Raw genomic sequence first — 21,487 nt, forward strand, 5'->3', positions numbered from 1 at the left:
AACATATTTAAATAACTAGTGAAATTTCCTTAGGTAAATTTATAACAATTCTAATAATAAGAATTACTTATAGCTAAGCAAATTAATCTGATAACAGACAACATCTGTTCTCACAAGCGAAACGGGGGCACTGTTGGAAAACGCAGTTTTCCAGCAAAACTTATGCTAACAGAATTCTCAGGCCTCAGTAAAATTCCAACAAGCTACAGTGGTTTGTTTGCTTGAGAATGTTCTGTGGGAAGAATGTCATGAGAAAGATTAGGGAGTCAGAAGTGTTATGAGAAAAGAATAAGGGAGTTAGCAGGAGGATCCCTGAATGTGTGAGAACAGACTGCAGGTGTGTGTGTGTATCTATGAATAGTAACTTCTGTAACAGTATATAAGTCTCTCGTTTGGTGAAATAAAATGGAGCTTACTTTATATCTCATATTGAGACTGCCGTGAGTTCCCTCTCGTCGTTTCTCTTTAGGGCAGCACCCAGAGCTCCTGAGCTGGGGGAAACAGAGCCCCCAGTGACCTTGGCTGGGCGTCCTGGGTGGTGTTGGGGGGTCATCCTTAGATGTTGGGGGATCTTTCAGGGATCCTATGAGAGTTTGGGAGTTTACTCTCCCTGCCGGACTTGGGGCTCAGAGGCTCAGGGGGTCGGGAGCACTGGGGACACTGTGGTGGTGCAGAACTTCATGGGGTTCAGGTGTTCCTGGGGTCCAGGGGGGAATCAGTGTCCTGTGGGAATCAGGGCTGCAGTGGGGATTTGGGGGTCCCGTGGGACAGGTCCCCCAGGACAGAACCTGTCACTCCCCGGATGACTCTGAGCACAAACAGCCTCTTCCTTCTGCTGCGGGAAAGGGAAAGTGAAAGTGTTGGGAGGCACAGCCGGACACCCCTATCCCCCACAGCCCCCCAACCCTCCCTGAACTCCCTTCTCCCCCTCCTCAGGGTCACCCAAACCCAATCCCTGCTCAGGAGCTCCCCGGGATCGCCGAGCCGGGAATTGGGGCAGTGTGAAATTGAGGGGAAAAAGGGAAGAAATGGAAATAGAGGAAAAAGCCCCTGGGAGAGGAAGAGGGGGAAGCACAGAGCCGGAGCACCCCAGAATCCCCCCGGAGTGACCCCCAGGCCATGAGGAGCCCAAGGGGCTGTGCTGGGCCCTGGGTCACCCCAACATCTGAGGCACCCAGTGCAGGAGCTGTGACCCACATGCCCACCCAGCCACTGCCCATCCCTGGCACCCCCATTGCCCTGGGAACCCAACCATGGGACCCCCATTCCCTATGTCCCCCCAGCCTGGGACTGCCATTGCCCAGGGTCTCCATGGCCCAGGACCCCCATTGCCGAGGAGCCCCCTCCCCTTGATTCCATCCCCTGCACCCTCCCTTCCCCCAGGACTCCCATTGCTCTGGGACCTCAATCTTTGACTCTGCTGAGCTCCTGTGTCCCAAATCGTCAAAGCCCCGTGTCCCAGCATGTCCCCAGCCTGTCCCACCATGTCCCCAGCCTGTCCCACCATGTCCCCTGCCATGTCCCCACCATGTCCCCAGCTTGTGGCCACCCTGCCCCCACCATGTGCCAGGTTCTCGTGGGGATGAGGAGTGACCTCATTTCCTTCCCCTTTGGCCCAAGAGCCACCAACAGGGACAGGTGGCCCCGGCAGTGTGTGACAGCCAGCCTGGATGGCCGGGGACAGCGGGATGGCTGGGAAGGTGGCACTGCTGCTGTGGGGTGAGTGCCCTGGGCACAGGGGTGACAGCCCAGGGATGGCCCTGGTGAGGCAGAGAGCGGTGGGGAGGGGGCACAGGGCGGCTGTGGGGTCCCCTGAAGTCCCCAAAGCCAGCAGAGCCAGTCCGTGGGGGTGACCATGGTTGTGGAGTGGCCGTGGGGACAGGTGAGAAGGGACAGAAAGATGAGGGCAATAATGGGGGACACGGGTGTGGGGAGGGACCATGGGGCTGGGGCGGGTGTGAGGACAGGGGCAGGGACACAGGGCTGCAGGGACAGGGACAGGGGAACAAGGGGACAGGGACCATCGGGATGGGATATGGGGTCAGGTGCTGTGGGGCAGGTGGGGTGAGCTGTGCCAGCACGGGGTGGCCGTGGTGTTCCCATCCCCGAGACATCCGTGTCACACGGCTGTCCCCACGGGGACAGTTTGGGGACAATGCCACACTACACCTCCCGGGTGACACTGTCTCCGAGGTGGCACCTCCAGTTAGCCCTCTTCCTTCTCCCTTCCAGCCCAGACCCTCAGCCTCGCTGGTGAGTCCCCAAGGGATGCCATGTCCCTGCCCTGCTGTCCCCAGCGCTGCGCTGGCCCTGGCAGGCTGGTGTCCCCTGTCACCTGCAGGTGCCCAGACCAGCCAGCTCCTCGTGGATCCCCCCTGGACACCAGCGGTGGTGTGGGACAGAGTGACACTGACCTGCCAGGGCTTGGGGACATCCGGTGTCACCACCTGGTTCAGGGATGGGAAGCTCTGGGGGCAGACTGCAGCTGGCCACTACACTGTCGCTGTGAGTGGCACCTATAATTGTCACCGAGCCTGCACAGGGTTCAGCCCCTCCGTGAGCATCTCAAACGGTGAGGGAGTTTGGTGTCCCCAGCCTGTCACCCGCGGGGACCCTGAGAGCTCTGGGTGAGCTCTGCTTCCTGGGTCACACCCATGGTGTGACAAGAGCCTGTCCCCTGCACGGGGACATCCCAGAGCATCCCAGTGCCATGGGACCCCTCTGTTGGAATTGGGGATCCCCTGGTGCTCTGTGTGTGACACAGTGGGGGTCCCAGTGCCATCAGGACATGCCGGTGTGATGTGTCCCCACTTGTCCCCAGACTGGCTGGTGCTGCAGGTGCCAGCGCGGCCGCTGCGGGAGGGGGACACGGTGACACTGCGCTGCCGGGGAATGCAGAACCAGCCTGTCACCTCGGTGTCCTTCTACCGCGAGAAGGAGGAACTGGGGAGGTCTGTAAATGGGACCGAGCTGTCCCTGTCCCCCCTGCAGCTGAACCACAGCGGCAGCTATCGCTGCAAGGGCTTGGTGAGCTTCGGAACGTCACTGGTGTCGCAGGAGTCGAATCTGGTGACAGTGACAGTGCATGGTGAGCACCACACAGCCACCACCCCGGCATCCCCACAGCCTCTCCCCAGCGGCCTTGGGGTCACTGTCCCCATCTCCCATCACCGCCTGGGGACACCCATGCTTCCCCGACAGCCTCCCGGGTCACCCAACCCTGTTGGAGGTCCCCACAGTGTCCCCAGGTCTCACCACCCCTGTCTGCATCCCCTCATCCCCTGCATCCCCCTGCAGCTCTCCCCTCCCTGATCTCCCACCGCTCCCTTTCTCACCCACTCGGCTCTCCTCCATCCTCTCCTACATCTCCTCCCTCCCCTCCTCATGTCCCCATCACACCCATGTCCCCCACAGATGTCCCACTCTCGGGGGTGTCTCTGTCGGCACAGCCCCCTGGGGGACAGGTGGCACTTGGTGACAGCCTGGTGCTGAGCTGCACCGTGGCCGCGGGGACAGGTCCCCTGTCCTTCTCCTGGCACCGGGAGGGCTCAGGGACACTGCTGGGCACTGGCCCTAAACTGGAGCTGAGCAAGGTTATGAAGAATGACAGTGGCCACTACAAGTGCCGGGTCAGCGACGGAGAGAGTGTGGCTGAGAGTCCCACACTGAATGTCACTGTTCTTGGTGAGCGACACCCTCGGGCTGGGGGTGACCCCAAACATGGCATTCCCAATCCCACCCATCCCATCCTCATTGCCCCACAGCTGCTGCCAGCTCCCTCAGCCCCGTCTCTGTCCCTGCAGTGCCCGTGGCCAATGCCACCATCACCCCTGGCCCCCCGGCACTCCAAGTGCACGCAGGTGACCCCGTGACCCTGCGCTGCTCGGTGCAGGTGGGCTCAGCACCTGTCACCTTCATCTGGCTGCGCGATGGGCACGAGGTGGCCCAGGGTCCCCTCCTGGAGCTTGGGGACATCGATGTGGGACATTCTGGCACCTACCAGTGCGTGGCCACCAACCAGCTGGATGAGCACCGTGTGTTCTGGGCGCTCAGCCCAGAGCTGGTCCTGGAGGTGACTCTGCAGGGACACTGGGGCACAGGTGGGGTCACATGGGGTCACTGGGGGTGAAGACTCCTGAGGTGAGTGGTGACCCTCATGACCCATCTGTCCCCAGCAGTGGCTGTGAACGTCGGCAGGACCCTCCTGTTCCTGGTGCTGCTCCTGGCTGTCATCGGGGGCTGTCACTGGTGGTACCGCCCGGGTGGGTGACAATGGGGGGGCCATGGGGGTCCTGGAGAGAGTTGGGGTTTTTCCTCCCTGCCGGGCTTGGGGCTCAGGGGGGTCGGGAGCACTGGGGACACTGCAGTCGTGCAGAACTTCATGGGGTTCAGGAGTTCCTGGGGTCCAGGGAGGAATCAGTGTCCTGTGGGAATCGGGGCTGCAGTGGGGATTTGAGGGTCCCGTGGGGATTTGGGGTCCCGTGGGTGGTTGGAGCTCCCAAGGTGCCAGGAAGGTTCAGGGATCTCAGGGACCCCACAGTCACCTCCTCCCCTTTTCCCTGCAGCCTCCAGGAAGTCCCAGGACAGGTGAGGGGGGCTCCGGCCATGACTGCCCATTCACCCTCCCAGCCCCAGGGGGGCACAGGAACCTTTTCCCTCTTGTTGCACCCAAACTGCAGCTTTTTTATTAAACAGGGAAAAAAGTGGTTTGTTTGTTCAGCTCTGTCTGTTCAGCTCGGGAAGGAGATGGATCCAGGTCAGGCTGTCGAGAAGATCCGTGAGGGATTTGCAGGATTTTTGGGGCTCTCTCAGTCCCCTGGGGAGGGTGCCAAAATGATCAATTGGGGCATTTCTGGACTGGTTCCCTCGCAGCTGCACCGAGAGCCCCGAGAGCCCCGGGATGGAGCCGGGGACAGCCTGAGGTGTCCCCCGAGCCCAGCCCAGCCCCGCCGCAGCCCTGCCCGGTGCCCCCCGGTGCCCAAAGCCCCGCAGCCGGCGCTCCCCGAGCGGCTCTGAGCCCCGCAGCTGCTGCGGAGCCTCGGCCGGGCTCAGCCCTGGGGCGGGCGGGGGGCGCCGGGAGGGAGGGAGCGGGAGGCTGGGGGAGAGCAGGGAGCCCGGCAGGAGCCGCCGGTGCAGTAGGGGATGCCCGAAGGGTGCTGTGAGCCCTTGTGAAACCCACGTTGGAGAAGTGCCCGAGAGGGGAATGTGTGTTTAAGGTGTGTTTCACTTCTCATTCTTCAGCTCTGATTCGATGGTTGATAAATTCAATTTTCTTCCTTTTGCTGCAGGAAAGGGAAAGTGAGAGTGTTGGGGGGCACAGCTGGACACCCCCATCCCCCACAGCCCCCAATCCTTCCTGAACTCCCTTCTCCCGCTCCTTAGGGTCACCCAAACCCGATCCCTGCTCAGGAGCTCCCTGAGATCGCTGAGACAGGAATTCGGGCAGTGTGAAATTGAGGGGAAAAGGGAAGAAATGGAAATAAAGAAAGGAAAAAGCGCCTGGGTGGGGGAGGGGGCACAGAGCCAGAGACCCTCGGAATCCCCCTGGGGTGACCCCCAGGCCATGAGGAGCCCGAGGGGGCTGTGCTGGGCCCTGGGTCACCCCAACATCTGAGGCACCCAGTGCAGGAGCTGTGACCCACATGCCCACCCAGCCACTGCCCATCCCTGGCACCCCCATTGCCCTGGGAACCCAACCATGGCACCCCCATTCCCTATGTCCCCCCAGCCTGGCACTGCCATTGCCCAGGGTCTCCATGGCCCAGGACCCCCATTGCCGAGGAGCTCCCTCCCCTTGATTCCATCCCCTGCACCCTCCCTTCCCCCAGGACTGTGATTCCCCCAGGACCTCCATCCCACTGGGAACTCCATCTTTGGCTCTACACATCCCCTGTGTCCCCAGTCGTGGGAATCCGGTGTCTTGCCATGTCCCCAGCCTGTCCCACCATGTCCCCGTCATGTCCCCGCCCTGCCCCCAGCTTGTGGCCAGCCTGTCCCCACCAGGTGTCAAACACGCCTGAGTAAGAGATGTGACCTCGTTTCCTTCCCGTTTGGCCCAAGAGCCACCAACAGGGACAGGTGGCCCCGGCAGTGTGTGACAGCCAGCCTGGATGGCCGGGGACAGCGGGATGGCTGGGAAGGTGGCACTGCTGCTGTGGGGTGAGTGCCCTGGGCACAGGGGTGACAGCCCAGGGATGGCCCTGGTGAGGCAGAGAGCGGTGGGTAGGGGGCATAGGGGGGCTGTGGGATCTCTGAAGTCCCCAATGCTAGTAGAGCCAGTTCTTGGGGGGAGAGACTGGTGTGACTGGGTTGTGGAGTGGCTGTGGGGACAGGAACAGGGGAACAGGAAAAGTGGAACAGGAACGGGGGGACAGGAATGTGGGGACAGGCAGCATGAGACTGGGGCAGGTGTGGGACAGAGCAAGGGGACAAGGGATGGAAGGGACAGGGACAAGAGGACAGGCACATGGGGTGGTGGGGACAAGAGCTTTGGGGCCTGGTAGCAGTGACCTGTGTCCCATGTCCTGCATCAGCCTGGGGTGGCCACAGTGTCCCCATCCCTGAAACCTCTGTACCACTCTGGTGCCCCTATGGGGACAATTTGGGGACACCCTGTGCCCTGGGTGTCGCTGTCCTGACCCAGCCCTGTCCTTTCTCCCTTCCAGTCCAGACCCTCAGCCTCACTGGTGAGTCGCCAAGGGATGCCATGTCCCCACCCTGTTCTCCCCAGCCACACACTGGTCCTGGCAGTCTGGTGTCCCCTGTCACCTGCAGGTGCTCAGACCACCCAGCTCCTCGTGGATCCCCCCTGGACACCAGCGGTGCTGTGGGACAGAGTGACACTGACCTGTCAGGGTTCGGGGACAACCAATGGCACCACCTGGTACAAGGATGGGCAGCGCTGGTGGCCGAATGCACCTGCCAGCTTCACTGTCTCCAAGAGTGGCACCTACATGTGTGACAAACCCGGCACTGGGCGCAGCCCCTCTGTGAGGGTCTCAGACGGTGAGGGAGGTTTGTGTCCCCAGCCTGGCACCCACGGGGACCCTGAGGGCTCTGGGTGGGCTCTGCTTCCTGGGTCACCCCCTGGTGTGACCAGAGCCTGTGTCCTGCACATGGGGACATCCCAGAACATCCCAATGTGAGAGGACTTCCCTCCTGGAATTGGGGACCCCTGAGGTGTTGGAGGTGACAGAGTGGGGGGTCCCAGATCCATTGGGACATGCTGGTGTGACGTCTCCCCACTTGTCCCCAGACTCGTTGGTGCTGCAGGTGCCAGCATGGCCGCTGCTGGAGGGGGACACGGTGACACTGCGCTGCCGGGGCTGGCAGAACTCCCCTGTAACCTCGGTGTCCTTCTACCGCGAGGAGGAGGAACTGGGCTGGGCCGTCAATGGGACCGAGCTGTCCCTGTCCCCCCTGCAGCTGAACCACAGTGGCAGCTATCGCTGCAAGGGCTGGGTGAGCTTCGGAACATCACTGGTGTCAGAGTCTAAGCCAGTGACAGTGACAGTGACAGTGCATGGTGAGCACCCCACAGCCGCCACCCCGACATCCCCACAGCCTCTACCCAGGGGCTTTGGGGTCACCGTTCCCATCTCCCATCACTGCCTGGGGACCCCCATCCTTCCCTGAAAGCCTTCCGGGTCGCCCCGACACAACTGGGGACACCCAGTCCGACTGGAGGTCCCCCCACTGTCCCCAGGTTGCACCACCCCTGTCTGCATCCCCTCACCCCTCTCCGGGGTCCCCTGTATCCCTTTCCATGTCTCCCATCCCTGAATCCCCCACCACTCCCTTTCTCACCCACTCGGGTCTCCTCCACCCTCTCCTACATCTCCTCCCTCCCCTCCTCATGTCCCCATCACACCCATGTCCCCCCACAGGGATCCCAGTATGAGGGGTGTCCCTGTCAGCACAGCCTCCCCGGGGGACAGGTAGCACTGGGTGACAGCCTGGTGCTGAGCTGCACGGTGGCCGTGGGGACAGGTCCTCTGTCCTTCTCCTGGCACTGGGAGGGCTTGGGGACGCCACTGGGCATTGGCTCCGCCTGGAGCTCAGCAAGGTTGGGGACAATGATAGTGGCCGCTACCAGTGCCGGGTCAGTGACGGGGACAACACGGTTGAAAGGGACCCATTGATTGTCACTGTCCTGGGTGACCAGGACCCTCGGGCTGGGGGTGACCCCAAACACGGCATCCCCCATCCTGCCCTCATTTCCCTCCATCCCCTCCACCCAAACCTGTTGCCAGCCCCTCCCCCACCCTCAGCCCCGTCTCTGTCCCCGCAGTGCCCGTGGCCAATGCCACCATCACCCCTGGCCCCCCGGCACTCCAGGTGCACACAGGTGACCCCGTGACCCTGCGCTGCTCGGTGAAGGTGGGCTCAGCACCTGTCACCTTCACCTGGCTGCACAATGGGCACGAGGTGGCCCAGGGTCCCCTCCTGGAGCTTGGGGACGTCGATGTGGGACATTCTGGCACCTACCAGTGCGTGGCCACCAACCAGCTGGATGAGCACCGTGTGTTCCGGGCACTCAGCCCAGAGCTGGCCCTGGAGGTGACACTGCGGGGACACTGGGGCACAGGTGTCACAGGTGGGGGTCATACGGGGTCACGGGGAGTGCAGGACCTTTGAGGTTCTTTGTGACCTCAATGTGTCCTTCTCTGTCCCCAGCAGTGGCCGAAGGGGTTGGTGGTTCCCTGTTGCTCCTGGTTCTGCTCCTGGCTGCCATCCTGGGCTGGCGCTGGTGGCACCGCATGGGTGGGTGACACTGGGGGATGGGCAGCGGTGGGAAGCCCCCCAGAGTGGGAGAGCGATGTGCAGCACCCACTGCCTCTTCCTTGGGTGGAGCTGAGCCCCCAGTGACCTTAGCTAAGCTCCTGTGGGGTTTGAGGTGGTGTTGGGATTTTGGGTGTTTTCTGGGGTCCTGAGGGAATTGGGAGATCTCCCCTTTCCGCTGTATTTGGGATCTCTGGGCGCTCAGGGGATCTTGAGCTTTGGGGTGGTTCAGGGGTTTTGGGGGTTCAGGGATGCTTAGGAGGCCCGGGGGCAATCAAGGGTCCTGGGAGGTTTCAGTGGCCCCAGGGACCTCATTGTCAACCCCACTCCTCTTTCTTTTGCAGCCACCAGGAAGCCCCAAGACAGGTGAGTGGGGAGCTGCAGTCCTGACCCCCTTTATCCCCACCCCACAGCGCCACAGCCACAGCCACCCCTTTTATCCCCGCAGGGTCCCCTCGGTCCCCCCGGAGGATAGGGAGGTGCTTTACACCCAGGTCGTGAGCACCGCGAGGGCAGAGGGTGAGTACGGGTGTTGGGGACAGGGACAGGGACAGGGACAGGGACGGGGATGGGGACGGGGACGGGGACAGGGACATGTCACCCTCGGGTGTCACCCGCCCCAGTCACTGCCTCTCGCAGGGCCCCCCCGTGCCACATCCCCCCAGGTGACCTACGCGGAGCTGCCGGGACCCCACGGGCGGCAGCCGGACTCTGGTGACATCTACGACAATGTGCTGTGACACTGGGGACACTGGAGGCACTATGGACACTGGGGGCACTGGAGATCCCCTCCCCTGGGCACCCCTCGTGCGTGTCCCCCTCCGGCTCCTGTGGGACACAGGGGGTGGCCACCAGTGTGGAGGTCCCATGTGGGGTCTCTTTTCCATCCCAGTGCTCCCAGTATCCGCAGAGGCTTTCCCATCCACTCCCTAGCTGCCGGCAGCTGGCCCTGTCCCCTCCCCGTGGCCACCAGGAACTGCCGGCAGCTGGCCCTGTCCCCTCCCCGCCCGTGGCCACCACCTCTCTGTCCCTCTGAGCCCCATGGATTTGGGAAAACCAGTGCGGGACCAGCGCAGCGTGACCCAAAATGGCCGGAGCTGGTGGGGGGTGATGGGGACACCCCAAGGGACACGAGGGACACCCCGGGGGACATGAGGGACACCCCGCAGCCCTGGAGAAGCCCCCGGCTCAGGAGGGACGGGTGGGGGGAAGGAGTTTTTCAGGTTTATTTTACTTCTTGTTTTTTGTTTTGATGGATAATAAATGCAATTATTTGCCCCAAATCGAGTCCGTTTTGCCCTTGATGGTGCTCAGGGATTGAGTCCTCCCCACCCTAATCCCAACCCAGCCCCCCTCGGGGGGTCACGGGCTGGGTGACTGGGGTAGTGGGCTGGCAGTGGGGACAGGAGAGAGGGGACAGAAAGGTGGGGACAGTAATGGGGGAGTGGGGAGGCACCATGGGGCTGGGGCAGCTGTGGGGACAGGGACAGAGACAAGGGAACAAGGGGACAAGGACCGTTGGGATGGGATATGGGGACAGGTGCTGTGGGGCTGGTGGGGGGTGACCTGTGCCAGCACGGGGTGGCCGTGGTGTCCTCATGTCTGGAGTGTCCACAGTGTCCCCATGTCCTGCCTGAGCACGGGGTGACGGTGGTGTCCCCATCCCTGAGACATCCATGTGTCTTGGTTTGAAAGACAGGTGTCTGCTAAGAGAGGTTGAACCCTCCCTTAGGACAGAAAATGTGATTCTCCCCTCCCTCCGAATTATTTTAATTTTGAAAATCAAGGGCTTTCAGGCAAAGGTATGGGAAAAGGAATATCAGTTCTTTACTAGTATCTATAAACAAGCAATAACAATAATAGCAACCACAACTAGACCCAGAAACCAATGGCAGATGACTTTTGAGCTGCCGAGCCTTTTCCCATGTGGTGTAATCACGGTTGCAAGCAGCAGGGGCGCTGTTGAGCTCCTGGTCGGGCAGGGCAGATGCAATGACTGCCGAGCAGCTGTAGGTGGTGCTGTGGCACAGGGTCAGGTCAGCCTCACGCAGCTGGTAATGGTGGGCAGGCTGAAAAAACAGGCAGGGAAGCTCGGAGCGGCAAAAAGGAGGGCGGCAGGGGTAGGAGCTGGCTCTCTCCCAGCTAGCTAGTGAGGTAGCAAGGATTTCTGCAGTCACAGCAGACGCCGCGGCCTTGTGTGGCAGAGGGCGGGGGGCAGGCGGCAGAGACAGCCGGACTCTCCCGGCAGCTGCTGCAAGGAAACGCAGCCTGGGGAAACATGCACTTCCCAGTGGGAAAAAAAGGTAGAATCAAAGCTCACCCAGCCAGGAGAAGAAAAAAACAGGGCACAGTTGGATTTCCTCTGGTCGCAGCTGAAAAGCAAAGAGCAGCCTCTCCTCTCAGCTTCTGAACCACGAGAGAGAGTGTTCCAAGGGCCGGCTCTTCCCTTACCCTGCCCTGCCCAAGCATACCATTTGTCTTTTTCAAAAGACTTGATGGCTCTAAACACCCAACTATTTGTTGCTTCGTAACAGTGATGGAGAAAAGTTCCAGGCCTTCCCTAAACTCCGACATCATGTCACTCTGTCCTCATCGGGACAATTTGGGGACAATGCCACACTACACCTCCCGGGTGCCACTGTCCCCGTGGTGCCACCCTCACCCAGCCCTCTTCCTTCTCCCTTCCAGCCCAGACCCTCAGCCTCGCTGATGAGTCCTCAGGCAGATGGCATGTCCCCATCCTGCTGTCCCCAGCCCTGTGTTGGCCCTGGCAGGCTGGTGTCCCCTGTCACCTGCAGGTGCTCAGACCACCCAGCTCCTCGTGGAACCCTCCTGGACACCAGCGGTGTTGTGGGACAGAGTGACACTGACCTGCCAGGGCTCGGGGACATCTGGTGACACCACCTGGTACAAGGATGGGCATCTCTGCTGGCAGAATGCAGCTGACCACTTGATTGTCTATTGGAGTAGCACCTACAGATGTTACAGACCTGGCACTGGGATCAGCCCCTCCGTGAGCATATTAAATGGTGAGGAGGATTTGTGTCCCCAGCCTGGCACCTGCGGGGACCCCGAGGGCTCTGGGTGAGCTCTGCTTCCTGGGTCACCCCCTGGTGTGACCAGAGCCCGTCTCCTGCACATGGGGACATCCCAGAGAATCCCAGGGTAAGGGCACTTCCCTGCTGAAATTGGGGATGCCTGGGGTGTTGGAGGTGACACAGTGAGGGCTTCCTGGTGCCATCGGGACATCCCGGTGTGATGTGTCCCCACTTGTCCCCAGACTGGCTGGTGCTCTAGGTGCCAGTGTGGCCCCTGCTGAGGGGGGACACGGTGACACTGTGCTGCCGGGTCAGGGAGAACTCCCCTGTCACCTCAGTATTCTTCTACCGAGAGGAGGAGGAAGTAGGGACATCTATACATGGGACCGAGCTGTCCCTGTCCCCCCTGCAGCTGCACCACAGTGGTCACTACTGCCGCAGAGGCTTGGTGAACATCGCAAAGTCACCGGTGTCGGAGTAGTTGAAGCCGGCGACAGTAACAGTGCATGGTGAGCACCCCAAAACCCCGACAGCCCCACAGCTTGGCACCCCACAGCCTGTACCCAGCACACTCGGGATCATCATCTCCACTCCCATCTCCTTTCCAGAGCTCTTCACGGTGCCGGTGATGGAGCTGGAGGGTCCCCCTGAGCCCACCGAGGGGTCCTCCCTGAATCTCAGCTGCCTCAGCACCCCGAGCCCCCTGCGGCCCCGAGCCCCCCTCCCGCACCTCTTCTACCAGGACGGGCAGTTGCTGGGGGGCCCGCAGGGGTCCCCGCAGCTCCTGCTGCCCACCGTGGGGGTCTCCCACTCGGGCAGTTACAGCTGCGAGGTGCGCTCCAAGGGGGGGGCCGTGCGGAAGAGCAGCGCCCGGCTCCGCGTCACGGTGCGCAGTGAGTGCGGGGATGGGCACGGCAACCCCACAGCCTCCCTGGTACCCCAGACACAACTGGGGACCCCCATCACTGCCCGGGTCTCCTCATCCCTTCCTGGGTTCCTCCCCGGATCCTCCCATCCTTGCCCGGCTCCCCCATATCCCCTGCCCTGGTTTCCTCATCCCACCGTGAGCCCACCCACCCTTCTCTCAGGTGCCCCCACTGCCCTAAGGTCCCACCATTCTTTCCCAGGTCCCTCCAGCACCATCTGGGTCCCCACACTCCTCCCTGCTGGCCCTTCCCTCTCCGGGTGTCCCCGCCCTGAATCTCCCATCCCTCCCTGGGGTCCCTTTCTAAGCCCCCCTCCATCTCTGGGCCCCCCTCTTCCTCACTTGGGTCCACCCACCCCTCTCTGACCCTCCCTTCACTGTCCCTCACTGTCCCCTGCTGTGCCCTCCCACAGGGATCCCAGAATCTGGCGTGTCCCTGTCAGCACAGCCCCCTGGGGGACAAGTCGCATTGGGTGACAGCCTGGTGCTGAGCTGCACGGTGGCTGCGGGGACAGGTCCCCTGTCCTTCTCCTGGCACCAGGAGGGCTCGGGGACATCACTGGCCACTGGTCCCTGCCTGGAGTTGCTCAGTGTTGGCGACAATGACAGTGGCCACTACTGGTGCCGAGTCAGCAACAGGGACAGCGTGGCTGAGAGTGACCCATTGATGGTCACCGTCCTGGGTGAGAGTGACCCTCGGGCTGGGGTTTACCGCAAACTCGGCATCCCCAATTCCACCCATCCCATCCTCATTGCCCACAGCTGGTGCAGCTCCCTCAGCCCCGTCTCTGTCCCCGCAGTGCCCGTGGCCAATGCCACCATCACCCCTGGCCCCCCGGCACTCCAGGTGCGCGCAGGTGACCCCGTAACCCTGCGCTGCTCGGTGCAGGTGGGCTCAGCACCTGTCACCTTCATCTGGCTACGCAATTGGCGGGAGGTGGCCCAGGGTCCCCTCCTGGAGCTTGGGGACATCGATGTGGGACATTCTGGCACCTACCAGTGCAAGGCCACAAACCAGCTGGATGAGCACCATGTGTTCCGGGCGCTCAGCCCAGAGCTGGCCCTGGAGGTGACACCGAGGGCACACTGGGGCACAGGTGGGGTCACAGGTGGAGTCACATGGGGTCACTGGGGATTTGAGGACTCCCGGGTTTCTGGGTGATCTCAGTGTCCCCCTGTGTCCCCAGATGTGGCTGTGAATGTTGGCAGGACCCTCCTGTACCTGGTGCTGCTCCTGGCTGTCATCGGGGGCTGTCACTGGTGGCGCCGCCCGGGTGGGTGACAATGGGGGGTTGGGGGTCCTGGAGTGAGGGGAAACCCCCGGAGTGTGGGGAGAGATGGGGCAGCACCCAGAGCTCCTGAGCTGGGGGAAACTGAGCCCCCAGTGACCTTGGCTGGGGGTCCTGGGTGGTGTTGGAGGGTCATCCTCTGATGTTGGGGAATCTTTCAGGGATCCTATGAGAGTTTGGTGTTTCCCCTCCCTGCCGGACTTGGGGCTCAAAGGCTCAGGGGGTCGGGAGCACTGGGGACACTGTGGTGGTGCAGAACTTCATGGGGTTCAGGAGTTCCTGGGGTCCAGGGGGGAATCAGTGTCCTGTGGGAATCGGGGCTGCAGTGGGGATTTGGGGTCCCGTGGGGATTTGAGAGTCCCATGGGTGGTTGGAGCTCCCGAGGTCCTAGGAAGGTTCAGGGGTCTCGGGGACCCCACAGTCACCTCCTCCCCTTTTCCCTGCACCCTCCAGGAAGTCCCAGGACAGGTGAGGGGGGCTCCGGCCATGACTGCCCTTTCCCCTCTCCCCAGACCCCCTCAGACACCCCTGATTCCCGCAGGGCCCCCAGGAGCCCCCGGAGGAGGGGGAGGTGCTGGACACCCTCATGGAGGGCACCGAGAGGGCAGGGGGTGAGTAGGGGAGGAGACAGGGACAGGGACAGCGACAGGGACAGCGACACGTCACACTCGGCTCTCACCCCTGCGAGGGTCCCCACAACCGGTGTCTCTCGCAGGGTCCCCAGGGCGTTCCCCCGTCACTGTCCCTCCTCGGGATCCACAAGTGACCAAGGCGGAGCTGTCGGGACCCTGCGAGGGACAGCAGGACCCGAGTGCCACCTACGAGAATGTGCTGTGACACTGCGGGGACTGAGGGACACTGGCGGCACTGAGGGACATCGAGTCTCCCCAGGGGTCACATCCTCCCCTCCACAGCACCCCCAGCGCTCCCCATTCCCATCCCACTGCCAGGGGGGCACAGGACCCTTTTCCCTCTGATTGCACTCAAAGCGCAGCTTTTTGATTAAAGCGGAGAAATGGGGTTTGTTTGTTCAGCTTTGTCTGTTCAGCTCGGGAAGGAGGAGCGTCCGGGTCAGGTTGTGAGCAGATCCTTGTGGGATTTGCAGGATTTTTGGGGCTCTCTCAGTCCCCTGGGGAGGGTGACAAAATGATCAATTGGGGCATTTCCAGACTGGTTCCCTCGCAGCTGCACCGAGAGCCCCGAGAGCCCCGGGACGGAGCCGGGGGCAGCCTGAAATGTCCCCCGAGCCCAGCCCAGCCCCGCCGCAGCCCTGCCCGGTGCCCCCCGGTGCCCAAAGCCCCGCAGCCGGCGCTCCCCGAGCGGCTCTGAGCCCCGCAGCTGCTGCGGAGCCTCGGCCGGGCTCAGCCCTGGGGCGGGCGGGGGGCGCCGGGAGGGAGGGAGCGGGAGGCTGGGGGAGAGCAGGGAGCCCGGCAGGAGCCGCCGGGCCTGCGGGAGCGGAGTGCTGGGCTCGGTCACCGGGGCAGGTGGCGCTGCCATGGCGCTGCGAGTGGCGCGACTGTCCCGGGCTGCGGCAGCGACGGTGGCCATGTGTCCGGAGCGGCTGGGACAGCGTGTCCGGAGCCACTGTGGCCATCCAGCCGGGGTCACCCTCAGCCCCAGCACGGCCGCAGGGCAGAGCCGCTGCTCGGTATTTCCACTCTTGTCCCCAGGACAGAACCCCCTGGCTGTGTCCCCCAGGACAGAACCTGTCACCCCCCGTGTGACTCTGAGCACAAACAGCCTCTTCCTTCTGCTGCAGGAAAGGGAAAGTGAAAGTGTTGGGGGCACAGCCGGACACCCCCATCCCCCACTGCCCCCCACCCTCCCTGAACTCCCTTCTCCCCCTCCTCAGGGTCACCCAAACCCGATCCCTGCTCAGGAGCTCCTCGGGATCGCCGAGACAGGAACTGGGGCAGTGCGAAATTGAGGGGAAAAAGGGAAGAAATGGAAATAAAGAGAGGAATAAGCACCTGGGCAAGGTTGGAAGGCACCTAGACAGAGCACCCTGGAAACCCCCTGGGGTGACTCCCAGGCCTTGAGCAACCCGAGGGGGCTGTGCTGGGCCCTGGGTCACCCCAACATCTGAGGCACCCAGTGCAGGAGCTGTGACCCACATGCCCACCCAGCCACTGCCCATCCCTGGCACCCCCATTGCCCTGGGAACCCAACCATGGGGACACCATTCCTTACATCCCCCAATCGTGGGACTGCCATTGCCTGGGATCTCCATTCCCCAGGACCTCCCTCCCCTTGATCCCAAACCATGGATGCCCAATTACCCCACTTCTCTGATTTCCACAGGGTCCCCCATTCCCATGGCATCCCCATCCTGTTGTCACTGAAACTATGGGAAGAACAAAAAACTCTCCAACATTTTTTAATGTTAGAGAGTCAAGGCATCACTTTATTTTCTGGCCAGGATTTTGTTCTGGCCAGGATGTGCCACAGAAATAATTTCATCCCCACCTAGGGGTAAAAGGCAAACAAAACCCCTGATTAAAAGATTTTTAAACTGGTATATTTTCCAACAAGGGATCCATGGGTGTCACCACCAGGGCCAGGGCGTTCAGGGGTCCAGGGGTTCCAGGGGTTTTGGGGGTACAGGAGTGTCACCACCAATGCCAGGGGACTCAGCGGCCTTGGGGGCTCCAGGGGTGTCACTGCCAGGGTCAGGGGGTCACAGGGATCAAGGGTCCAGGGATTTTGGGGTCCATTAGCCTCGTGGTCATTCCCAGAGGTCCAGGGGTCTCAAATCCAGGGCTGGAGGTTCACAGGAATCAGGGGTCATGGGGTGATGGGCAGAGGTGGCACTGTCACTGTCACTGTCACTGTCACTGTCATTGGCACTGACTCCTCCCATGGGGACATCCCCGAGCTCATGACTCCTCCATTGTGGTGTCACTACGGGGGGGACAGGGATAGGGACAAGAACAGGGACAAGGACAGGGACACCTCCCGGGCTGTGTCACACCCTCCCCACCACCAGAGCTGTCCCCAGTGTCTCACCAAGGACAGCCCCCCTAAGACAGACTCCCCAGGGCTGTGTCACTCCCAAGGGAGGTCCCTCCCAGGTGGAAAAAAGGGGAAATACAGAAAGGAAAAAGCCCCAAATTTGGAGTGGCAAGAGGTTTGGGGAACCCCAGAAAAAGGGGGGGGTCAGCAGCAGAGCCCTGCCAGCTCAGCTGGAGGAAATTTTCTGTCATAGTCCTGGGGAGTGGACATGGGGACAGGGGGACAATGGTCCTTGGGATCCCCCACCAATGAGGACCTCCATTCCTGGACCCCCCCCATTCCCTGAGCCCCCCACTCCTGGGACACACCATTGTCCCTTCTGTGTCCCCACAGTGTCATACCATGTCCCTACCCTGTCGCACCATGTCCCAGCATGTCCCTCATGTGTCCTCATCATGTCTTCCCATGTCACCCTATGTCCCCCCATGTCCCCACTGTGTCCCCACAATGTCACATCATGTCCCCACCATGTCCCACCCTGTCCCTGCTGTGTCCCGCCTTCACTCCCATGTCCCTGCTGTGTCCCCACAGTGTCACACCATGTCCCTACCCTGTCCCAGTATGTCCCAGTATGTCCCCACCATCACCCCCACGTCCCTGCTGTGTACCCACATGTTCCACCATGTTCCTGCTGTGTCCCCACAGTGTCCCTCCACGTTCCCACCTTATCCCACCATGTCCCATCATGTCCCACCATGTCCCCACCCTGCTGCCACCCAGCCCCCACCCTGTGCCACCAACACATGGGGACAAGATGTAAATTCTCTTCCTTCCTCTTTGTCTCAAGACCCACGACGCTGGGGACAGGTGGCCCTGGCAGTGTGTGTGACAGCCAGCCTGGCTCGCTGGGGACACCAGGATGGCTGGGAAGGTGACACTGCTCCTGTGGGGTGAGTGAGGCACAGACTGGTGGGGAGGGGACATGGGGGGTAACGGGGTCCCCTGATGTCCCCAAGGCCAGCAGAGCCAGTGGGGTACAAAGGCAGTGGCCCTGCAGTGTGACCAGGGCTCTGGGGACAGGGACTGGGGGACAGGGATGTGGGGAGTGGCACCATGGGGCTGGGGCAGCTGTGGGGACAGGGACTGGGGACAGGGATGCAGAGATAAGGAGACGAGGGGACAAGCACGGTGTGGATGTGGCTGTGGGGACAGGGGCTGTGCCAGGGCTGGTGAGGGTGACCTGTGCCAGCCCAGGGTGGCCATGGTGTCCCCATGCCCAGGGTGGTCCCAGTGTCCCCATTTCCGGGATGGTCACACTGTCCCCATGTCTGGGATGTAGCCATGTCCGCCTCCAGCCCGAAGTGGCCGCAGTGTCCCCGAGGCCTCCGTGTCGCACGGATGTGGCATGTGGGTGGCTGTGACACAGACATGTCCCCTGGGAGCCTCTCCAGCCCTGCTGGGGACAGTCCCCGAGCACATTCCCACCAGAACTGGTGTCCCCATGGGGACAGCTCGGGGACAGCCCCACACACAGTGTCCGCGTGTGTCGCTGTCCCTGCACTGTCACCCCCACTCAGACCCTCTCCCTTCTCCCTTCCAGCCCAGACCCTCAGTCTTGCTGGTGAGTCCTCGGGGGATGCCATGTCCCTGCCCCCTGCCCCCAGTCCTGCAGTGGCTCTGGCAGGCTGGTGTCCCCTGGTGTCCCCTGTCACCCGCAGGTGCCCAGACCACCCAGATCCTCGTGGATCCCCCCTGGACACCAGCGGTGGTGTGGGACAGAGTGACACTGAGCTGCCAGGGCTTGGGGACATCTGGTGACACCACCTGGTACAAGGATGGGAAGCTCTGGTTGAAAAAGGATAGACTCCATCAACTCTATGTCACCAGGAGTGGCACCTATGAGTGTCACCAACCCAGCACAGGACTCAGCCCCACTGTGACTGTCCTAAAAGGTGAGGGAGTTTTGTGTCCCCAGCCCGGCACCTGCAGGGTCCCCGAGGGTTCTGGGTGAGCTCTGCTTCTTGGGTCACACCCCTCATTTGACCAGAACCTGTCCCCTGCACATGGGGACATCCCAGAGCATCCCCGTGTAAGGGGATCTCCTGTTGAATTTGGGGACCCCTGGGGCACTCCTGGTGCCATCAGGAACCCCCCAGTGTGACGTGTCCTTACTCGTCCCCCAGACTCATTGGTGCTGCAGGTGCCAGCGTGGGCGCTGCTGGAGGGGGACACAGTGACACTGCGCTGTCGGGGCTCGTGGGACAAAGTGGTCACTGGGGTGCAATTCTACCGTGATGGGAACGATCTGAGGGGGCCTCTCGATGGGACCGAGCTGTCCCTGTCCCACTTGAAGGAGAATGACACCGGCGGCTACCACTGCATGGGTTGGGTGAAAAACTGGAAGTCGAAGTGGGAGCGGTCGAAGGTGGTGACAGTTACAGTGCATGGTGAGCACCCCAAAACCCCATAGCCCCACAGCCTGTCCCCAGCACACTCGGGGTCACTACCCTGTCTCCCATCTCCTTCCCAGAGCTCTTCTCAGTGCCGGTGATGGAGCTGGAGGGTCCCCCCGAGCCCACCGAGGGGTCCCCCCTGAATCTCAGCTGCCTCAGCACCCCGAGCCCCCTGCGGCCCCGAGCCCCCCTCCTGCACCTCTTCTACCGGGACGGGCAGTTGCTGGGGGGCCCGCAGGGGTCCCCGCAGCTCCTGCTGCCCGCCGTGGGGGTCTCCCACTCGGGCAGTTACAGCTGCGAGGTGCGCTCCGAGGAGGGGGCCGTGCGGAAGAGCAGCGCCCGGCTCCGCGTCACGGTGCGCAGTGAGTGCGGGGATGGGCACGGCAACCCCACAGCCTCCCCGGGTACCCCAGCCCTGCCCGTGTCCCCCCAGCCCTCCCTGACACCTTTCCCGGCTCCCCCCAGCCCTTCACAGGTCTCTCCCCAGATCACACCCTCCATGCCTCGGGTCTCCCCATTCTTCCCCAGCATCCTCCTTGGGTCTGCTCAGCCCCACCTGGAGACCTTCATCCCTTCCCTGGTTCCTTCCTGGGTCTCCCAATCCTTTCTCGGGTCCCATCCCGGGTTCCCCACCCGTGTCTGGGTACCCCTATCCCTCCCTGGCAACCTCCCCGGCTCCCCTCCCTCCCACTCTGAGGTCCCCCCATGGTCCCCAGGTCCCCACATCCCCGTCTGGTTCCCCACAGCCCTCCCTGGAGTTCCCCCATCCCTCTCCATGTGTCTCTGCCCTGAATCCCCCATCCTCACTGGGGTCTCTTCCCAGGTTCCGCCCCATTTCTGTGCCCCCTTCTCCCTCCCTGGGGTCCTCCCACCCCTCTCTGACCCTCCCCCTGTCACTCCCTGTCCCCATATCCCTCCCTGTCCCCTGCTGTCCCCTGCTCTCCCCTGGTGTCCCCAGTCCGTCACTGTCCCCTGCTGTCCCCCTCTCACAGGGATCCCAGTATCAGGGGTGTCCTTGTCAGCACAGCCACCCAATGGACAGGTGGCACTTGGTGACAGCCTGGTGCTGAGCTGTGCGGTGGCCACGGGGACAGGTCCTCTGTCCTTCTCCTGGCACCGGGAGGGCTCAGGGGCACTGCTGGGCACTGGCCCCCACCTGGAGCTGAGCCACGTTGGGGACAAGGACAGTGGCCACTACCAGTGCCGGGTCAGCGATGGGGAGAGCACAATTGAAAGTGACCCATTGATTGTCACTGTCCTGGGTGAGTGAGACCCTTGGGCTGGGAAGGATCCCACCCATGATATTGTCATCCCCCCATCCCCTCCCCCCACACCTGATGCCATCCCCTCCCCCACCCTCAGCCCCGTCTCTGTCCCCGCAGTGCCCGTGGCCAATGCCACCATCACCCCTGGCCCCCCGGCACTCCAGGTGCACACAGGTGACCCCGTGACCCTGCGCTGCTCGGTGAAGGTGGGCTCAGCACCTGTCACCTTCACCTGGCTGCACGATGGGCTAGAGGTGTGTCCTAGGTTGCAATATTGATGTAGTTAAGTATTCTATTACCACCAGCTGTGGGCCATTAGCTGCTATCACCCACTCCAGATGACAGGCAATGGGCCATCCGTTAGCTATTATCACTTGCTAACGACCCACCCCGCATGACAGGCAATGGGCCATCAGGGACCCACCGTGTGACTCATGGACTTATCTCATCCCATTGTGAGATGCTCTGCCGAGGAGGGAGGAGCCAGGTGTTCCCACCTGGATATAACCTGGCCTTGGAACTGCCTGAGCTAGCCCTGTCTACTGGGTTCCCAGAGGACCAGAGCTACCACTGCATCTTCAGCTGGAGACCAGACCTTCACAGGATCACCGCTTCAACTGGACTACTTCAGTTGGACTGCTACTACCACCCTAACAGGGTGTTAGGTTGTATCTGACTTTGTCAGTGCTTTTCCTTGTATTATTTCACTTATTTTCAATTTCAATCTTGACTTGTGATCTCCCACTGGTTTGTTTTCAAACCAAGACAAGGTGGCCCAGGGTCC

At 62.1% G+C, this 21,487-nt stretch overlaps 4 protein-coding genes across 4 annotated transcripts; all 4 read left to right on the plus strand.

The window, feature by feature from the left end:
* Nucleotides 1-1,153: 1,153 nt before the first annotated feature.
* On the plus strand, nucleotides 1,154-9,151 carry LOC146427188 (low affinity immunoglobulin gamma Fc region receptor III-A-like). The gene is made up of 8 exons (XM_085082197.1): nucleotides 1,154-1,719; nucleotides 2,233-2,253; nucleotides 2,342-2,572; nucleotides 2,822-3,088; nucleotides 3,415-3,684; nucleotides 8,291-8,596; nucleotides 8,677-8,763; nucleotides 9,126-9,151. The coding sequence occupies exons 1-8, from the start codon at nucleotides 1,671-1,673 to the stop codon at nucleotides 9,149-9,151; spliced, it is 1,257 nt and encodes a 418-aa protein (XP_084938323.1). The 5' UTR covers nucleotides 1,154-1,670.
* Nucleotides 9,152-11,059: 1,908 nt separating this feature from the next.
* On the plus strand, nucleotides 11,060-15,362 carry LOC146427189 (Fc receptor-like protein 2). Its single transcript, XM_085082198.1, has 8 exons — nucleotides 11,060-11,071; nucleotides 12,562-12,712; nucleotides 13,158-13,427; nucleotides 13,545-13,853; nucleotides 13,932-13,969; nucleotides 14,575-14,644; nucleotides 14,749-14,861; nucleotides 15,219-15,362. The coding sequence occupies exons 1-8, from the start codon at nucleotides 11,060-11,062 to the stop codon at nucleotides 15,360-15,362; spliced, it is 1,107 nt and encodes a 368-aa protein (XP_084938324.1).
* Nucleotides 15,363-15,528: 166 nt separating this feature from the next.
* On the plus strand, nucleotides 15,529-19,455 carry LOC146427190 (low affinity immunoglobulin gamma Fc region receptor III-B-like). The gene is made up of 5 exons (XM_085082199.1): nucleotides 15,529-15,681; nucleotides 17,577-17,649; nucleotides 18,586-18,606; nucleotides 18,704-18,937; nucleotides 19,169-19,455. The coding sequence occupies exons 1-5, from the start codon at nucleotides 15,529-15,531 to the stop codon at nucleotides 19,453-19,455; spliced, it is 768 nt and encodes a 255-aa protein (XP_084938325.1).
* Nucleotides 18,126-20,981, plus strand: LOC146427191 (Fc receptor-like protein 2). Its single transcript, XM_085082200.1, has 4 exons — nucleotides 18,126-18,937; nucleotides 19,169-19,800; nucleotides 20,431-20,700; nucleotides 20,821-20,981. Exons 2-4 carry the CDS (start codon nucleotides 19,536-19,538, stop codon nucleotides 20,979-20,981), a joined length of 696 nt encoding a protein of 231 aa, XP_084938326.1. The 5' UTR covers nucleotides 18,126-18,937; nucleotides 19,169-19,535.
* Nucleotides 20,982-21,487: the final 506 nt, after the last annotated feature.

Source organism: Lichenostomus cassidix, chromosome 25, assembly GCF_008360975.1.
Source record: "Lichenostomus cassidix isolate B80296 chromosome 25, HeHo_3.0, whole genome shotgun sequence".
Classification (NCBI taxonomy): domain Eukaryota; kingdom Metazoa; phylum Chordata; class Aves; order Passeriformes; family Meliphagidae; genus Lichenostomus; species Lichenostomus cassidix.

Coding starts and splice junctions, on each gene's coding strand:
- LOC146427190 (XM_085082199.1), top strand. CDS start 15,529: ATGGCGCTGCGAGTGGCGCGACTGTCCCGGGCTGCGGCAGCGACGGTG. Junction 18,607..18,703: donor CCAGACCCTCAGTCTTGCTG/GTGAGTCCTCGG, acceptor TGTCACCCGCAG/GTGCCCAGACCACCCAGATC. Junction 18,938..19,168: donor CACTGTGACTGTCCTAAAAG/GTGAGGGAGTTT, acceptor CTCGTCCCCCAG/ACTCATTGGTGCTGCAGGTG.
- LOC146427191 (XM_085082200.1), top strand. CDS start 19,536: ATGGAGCTGGAGGGTCCCCCCGAGCCCACCGAGGGGTCCCCCCTGAAT. Junction 19,801..20,430: donor GCTCCGCGTCACGGTGCGCA/GTGAGTGCGGGG, acceptor CCCCTCTCACAG/GGATCCCAGTATCAGGGGTG. Junction 20,701..20,820: donor ATTGATTGTCACTGTCCTGG/GTGAGTGAGACC, acceptor CTGTCCCCGCAG/TGCCCGTGGCCAATGCCACC.
- LOC146427188 (XM_085082197.1), top strand. CDS start 1,671: ATGGCCGGGGACAGCGGGATGGCTGGGAAGGTGGCACTGCTGCTGTGG. Junction 1,720..2,232: donor GGTGGCACTGCTGCTGTGGG/GTGAGTGCCCTG, acceptor TCTCCCTTCCAG/CCCAGACCCTCAGCCTCGCT. Junction 3,089..3,414: donor GGTGACAGTGACAGTGCATG/GTGAGCACCACA, acceptor TGTCCCCCACAG/ATGTCCCACTCTCGGGGGTG.
- LOC146427189 (XM_085082198.1), top strand. Junction 13,970..14,574: donor GCAGGACCCTCCTGTACCTG/GTGCTGCTCCTG, acceptor TGATTCCCGCAG/GGCCCCCAGGAGCCCCCGGA. Junction 14,862..15,218: donor CGAGTGCCACCTACGAGAAT/GTGCTGTGACAC, acceptor GTTCCCTCGCAG/CTGCACCGAGAGCCCCGAGA.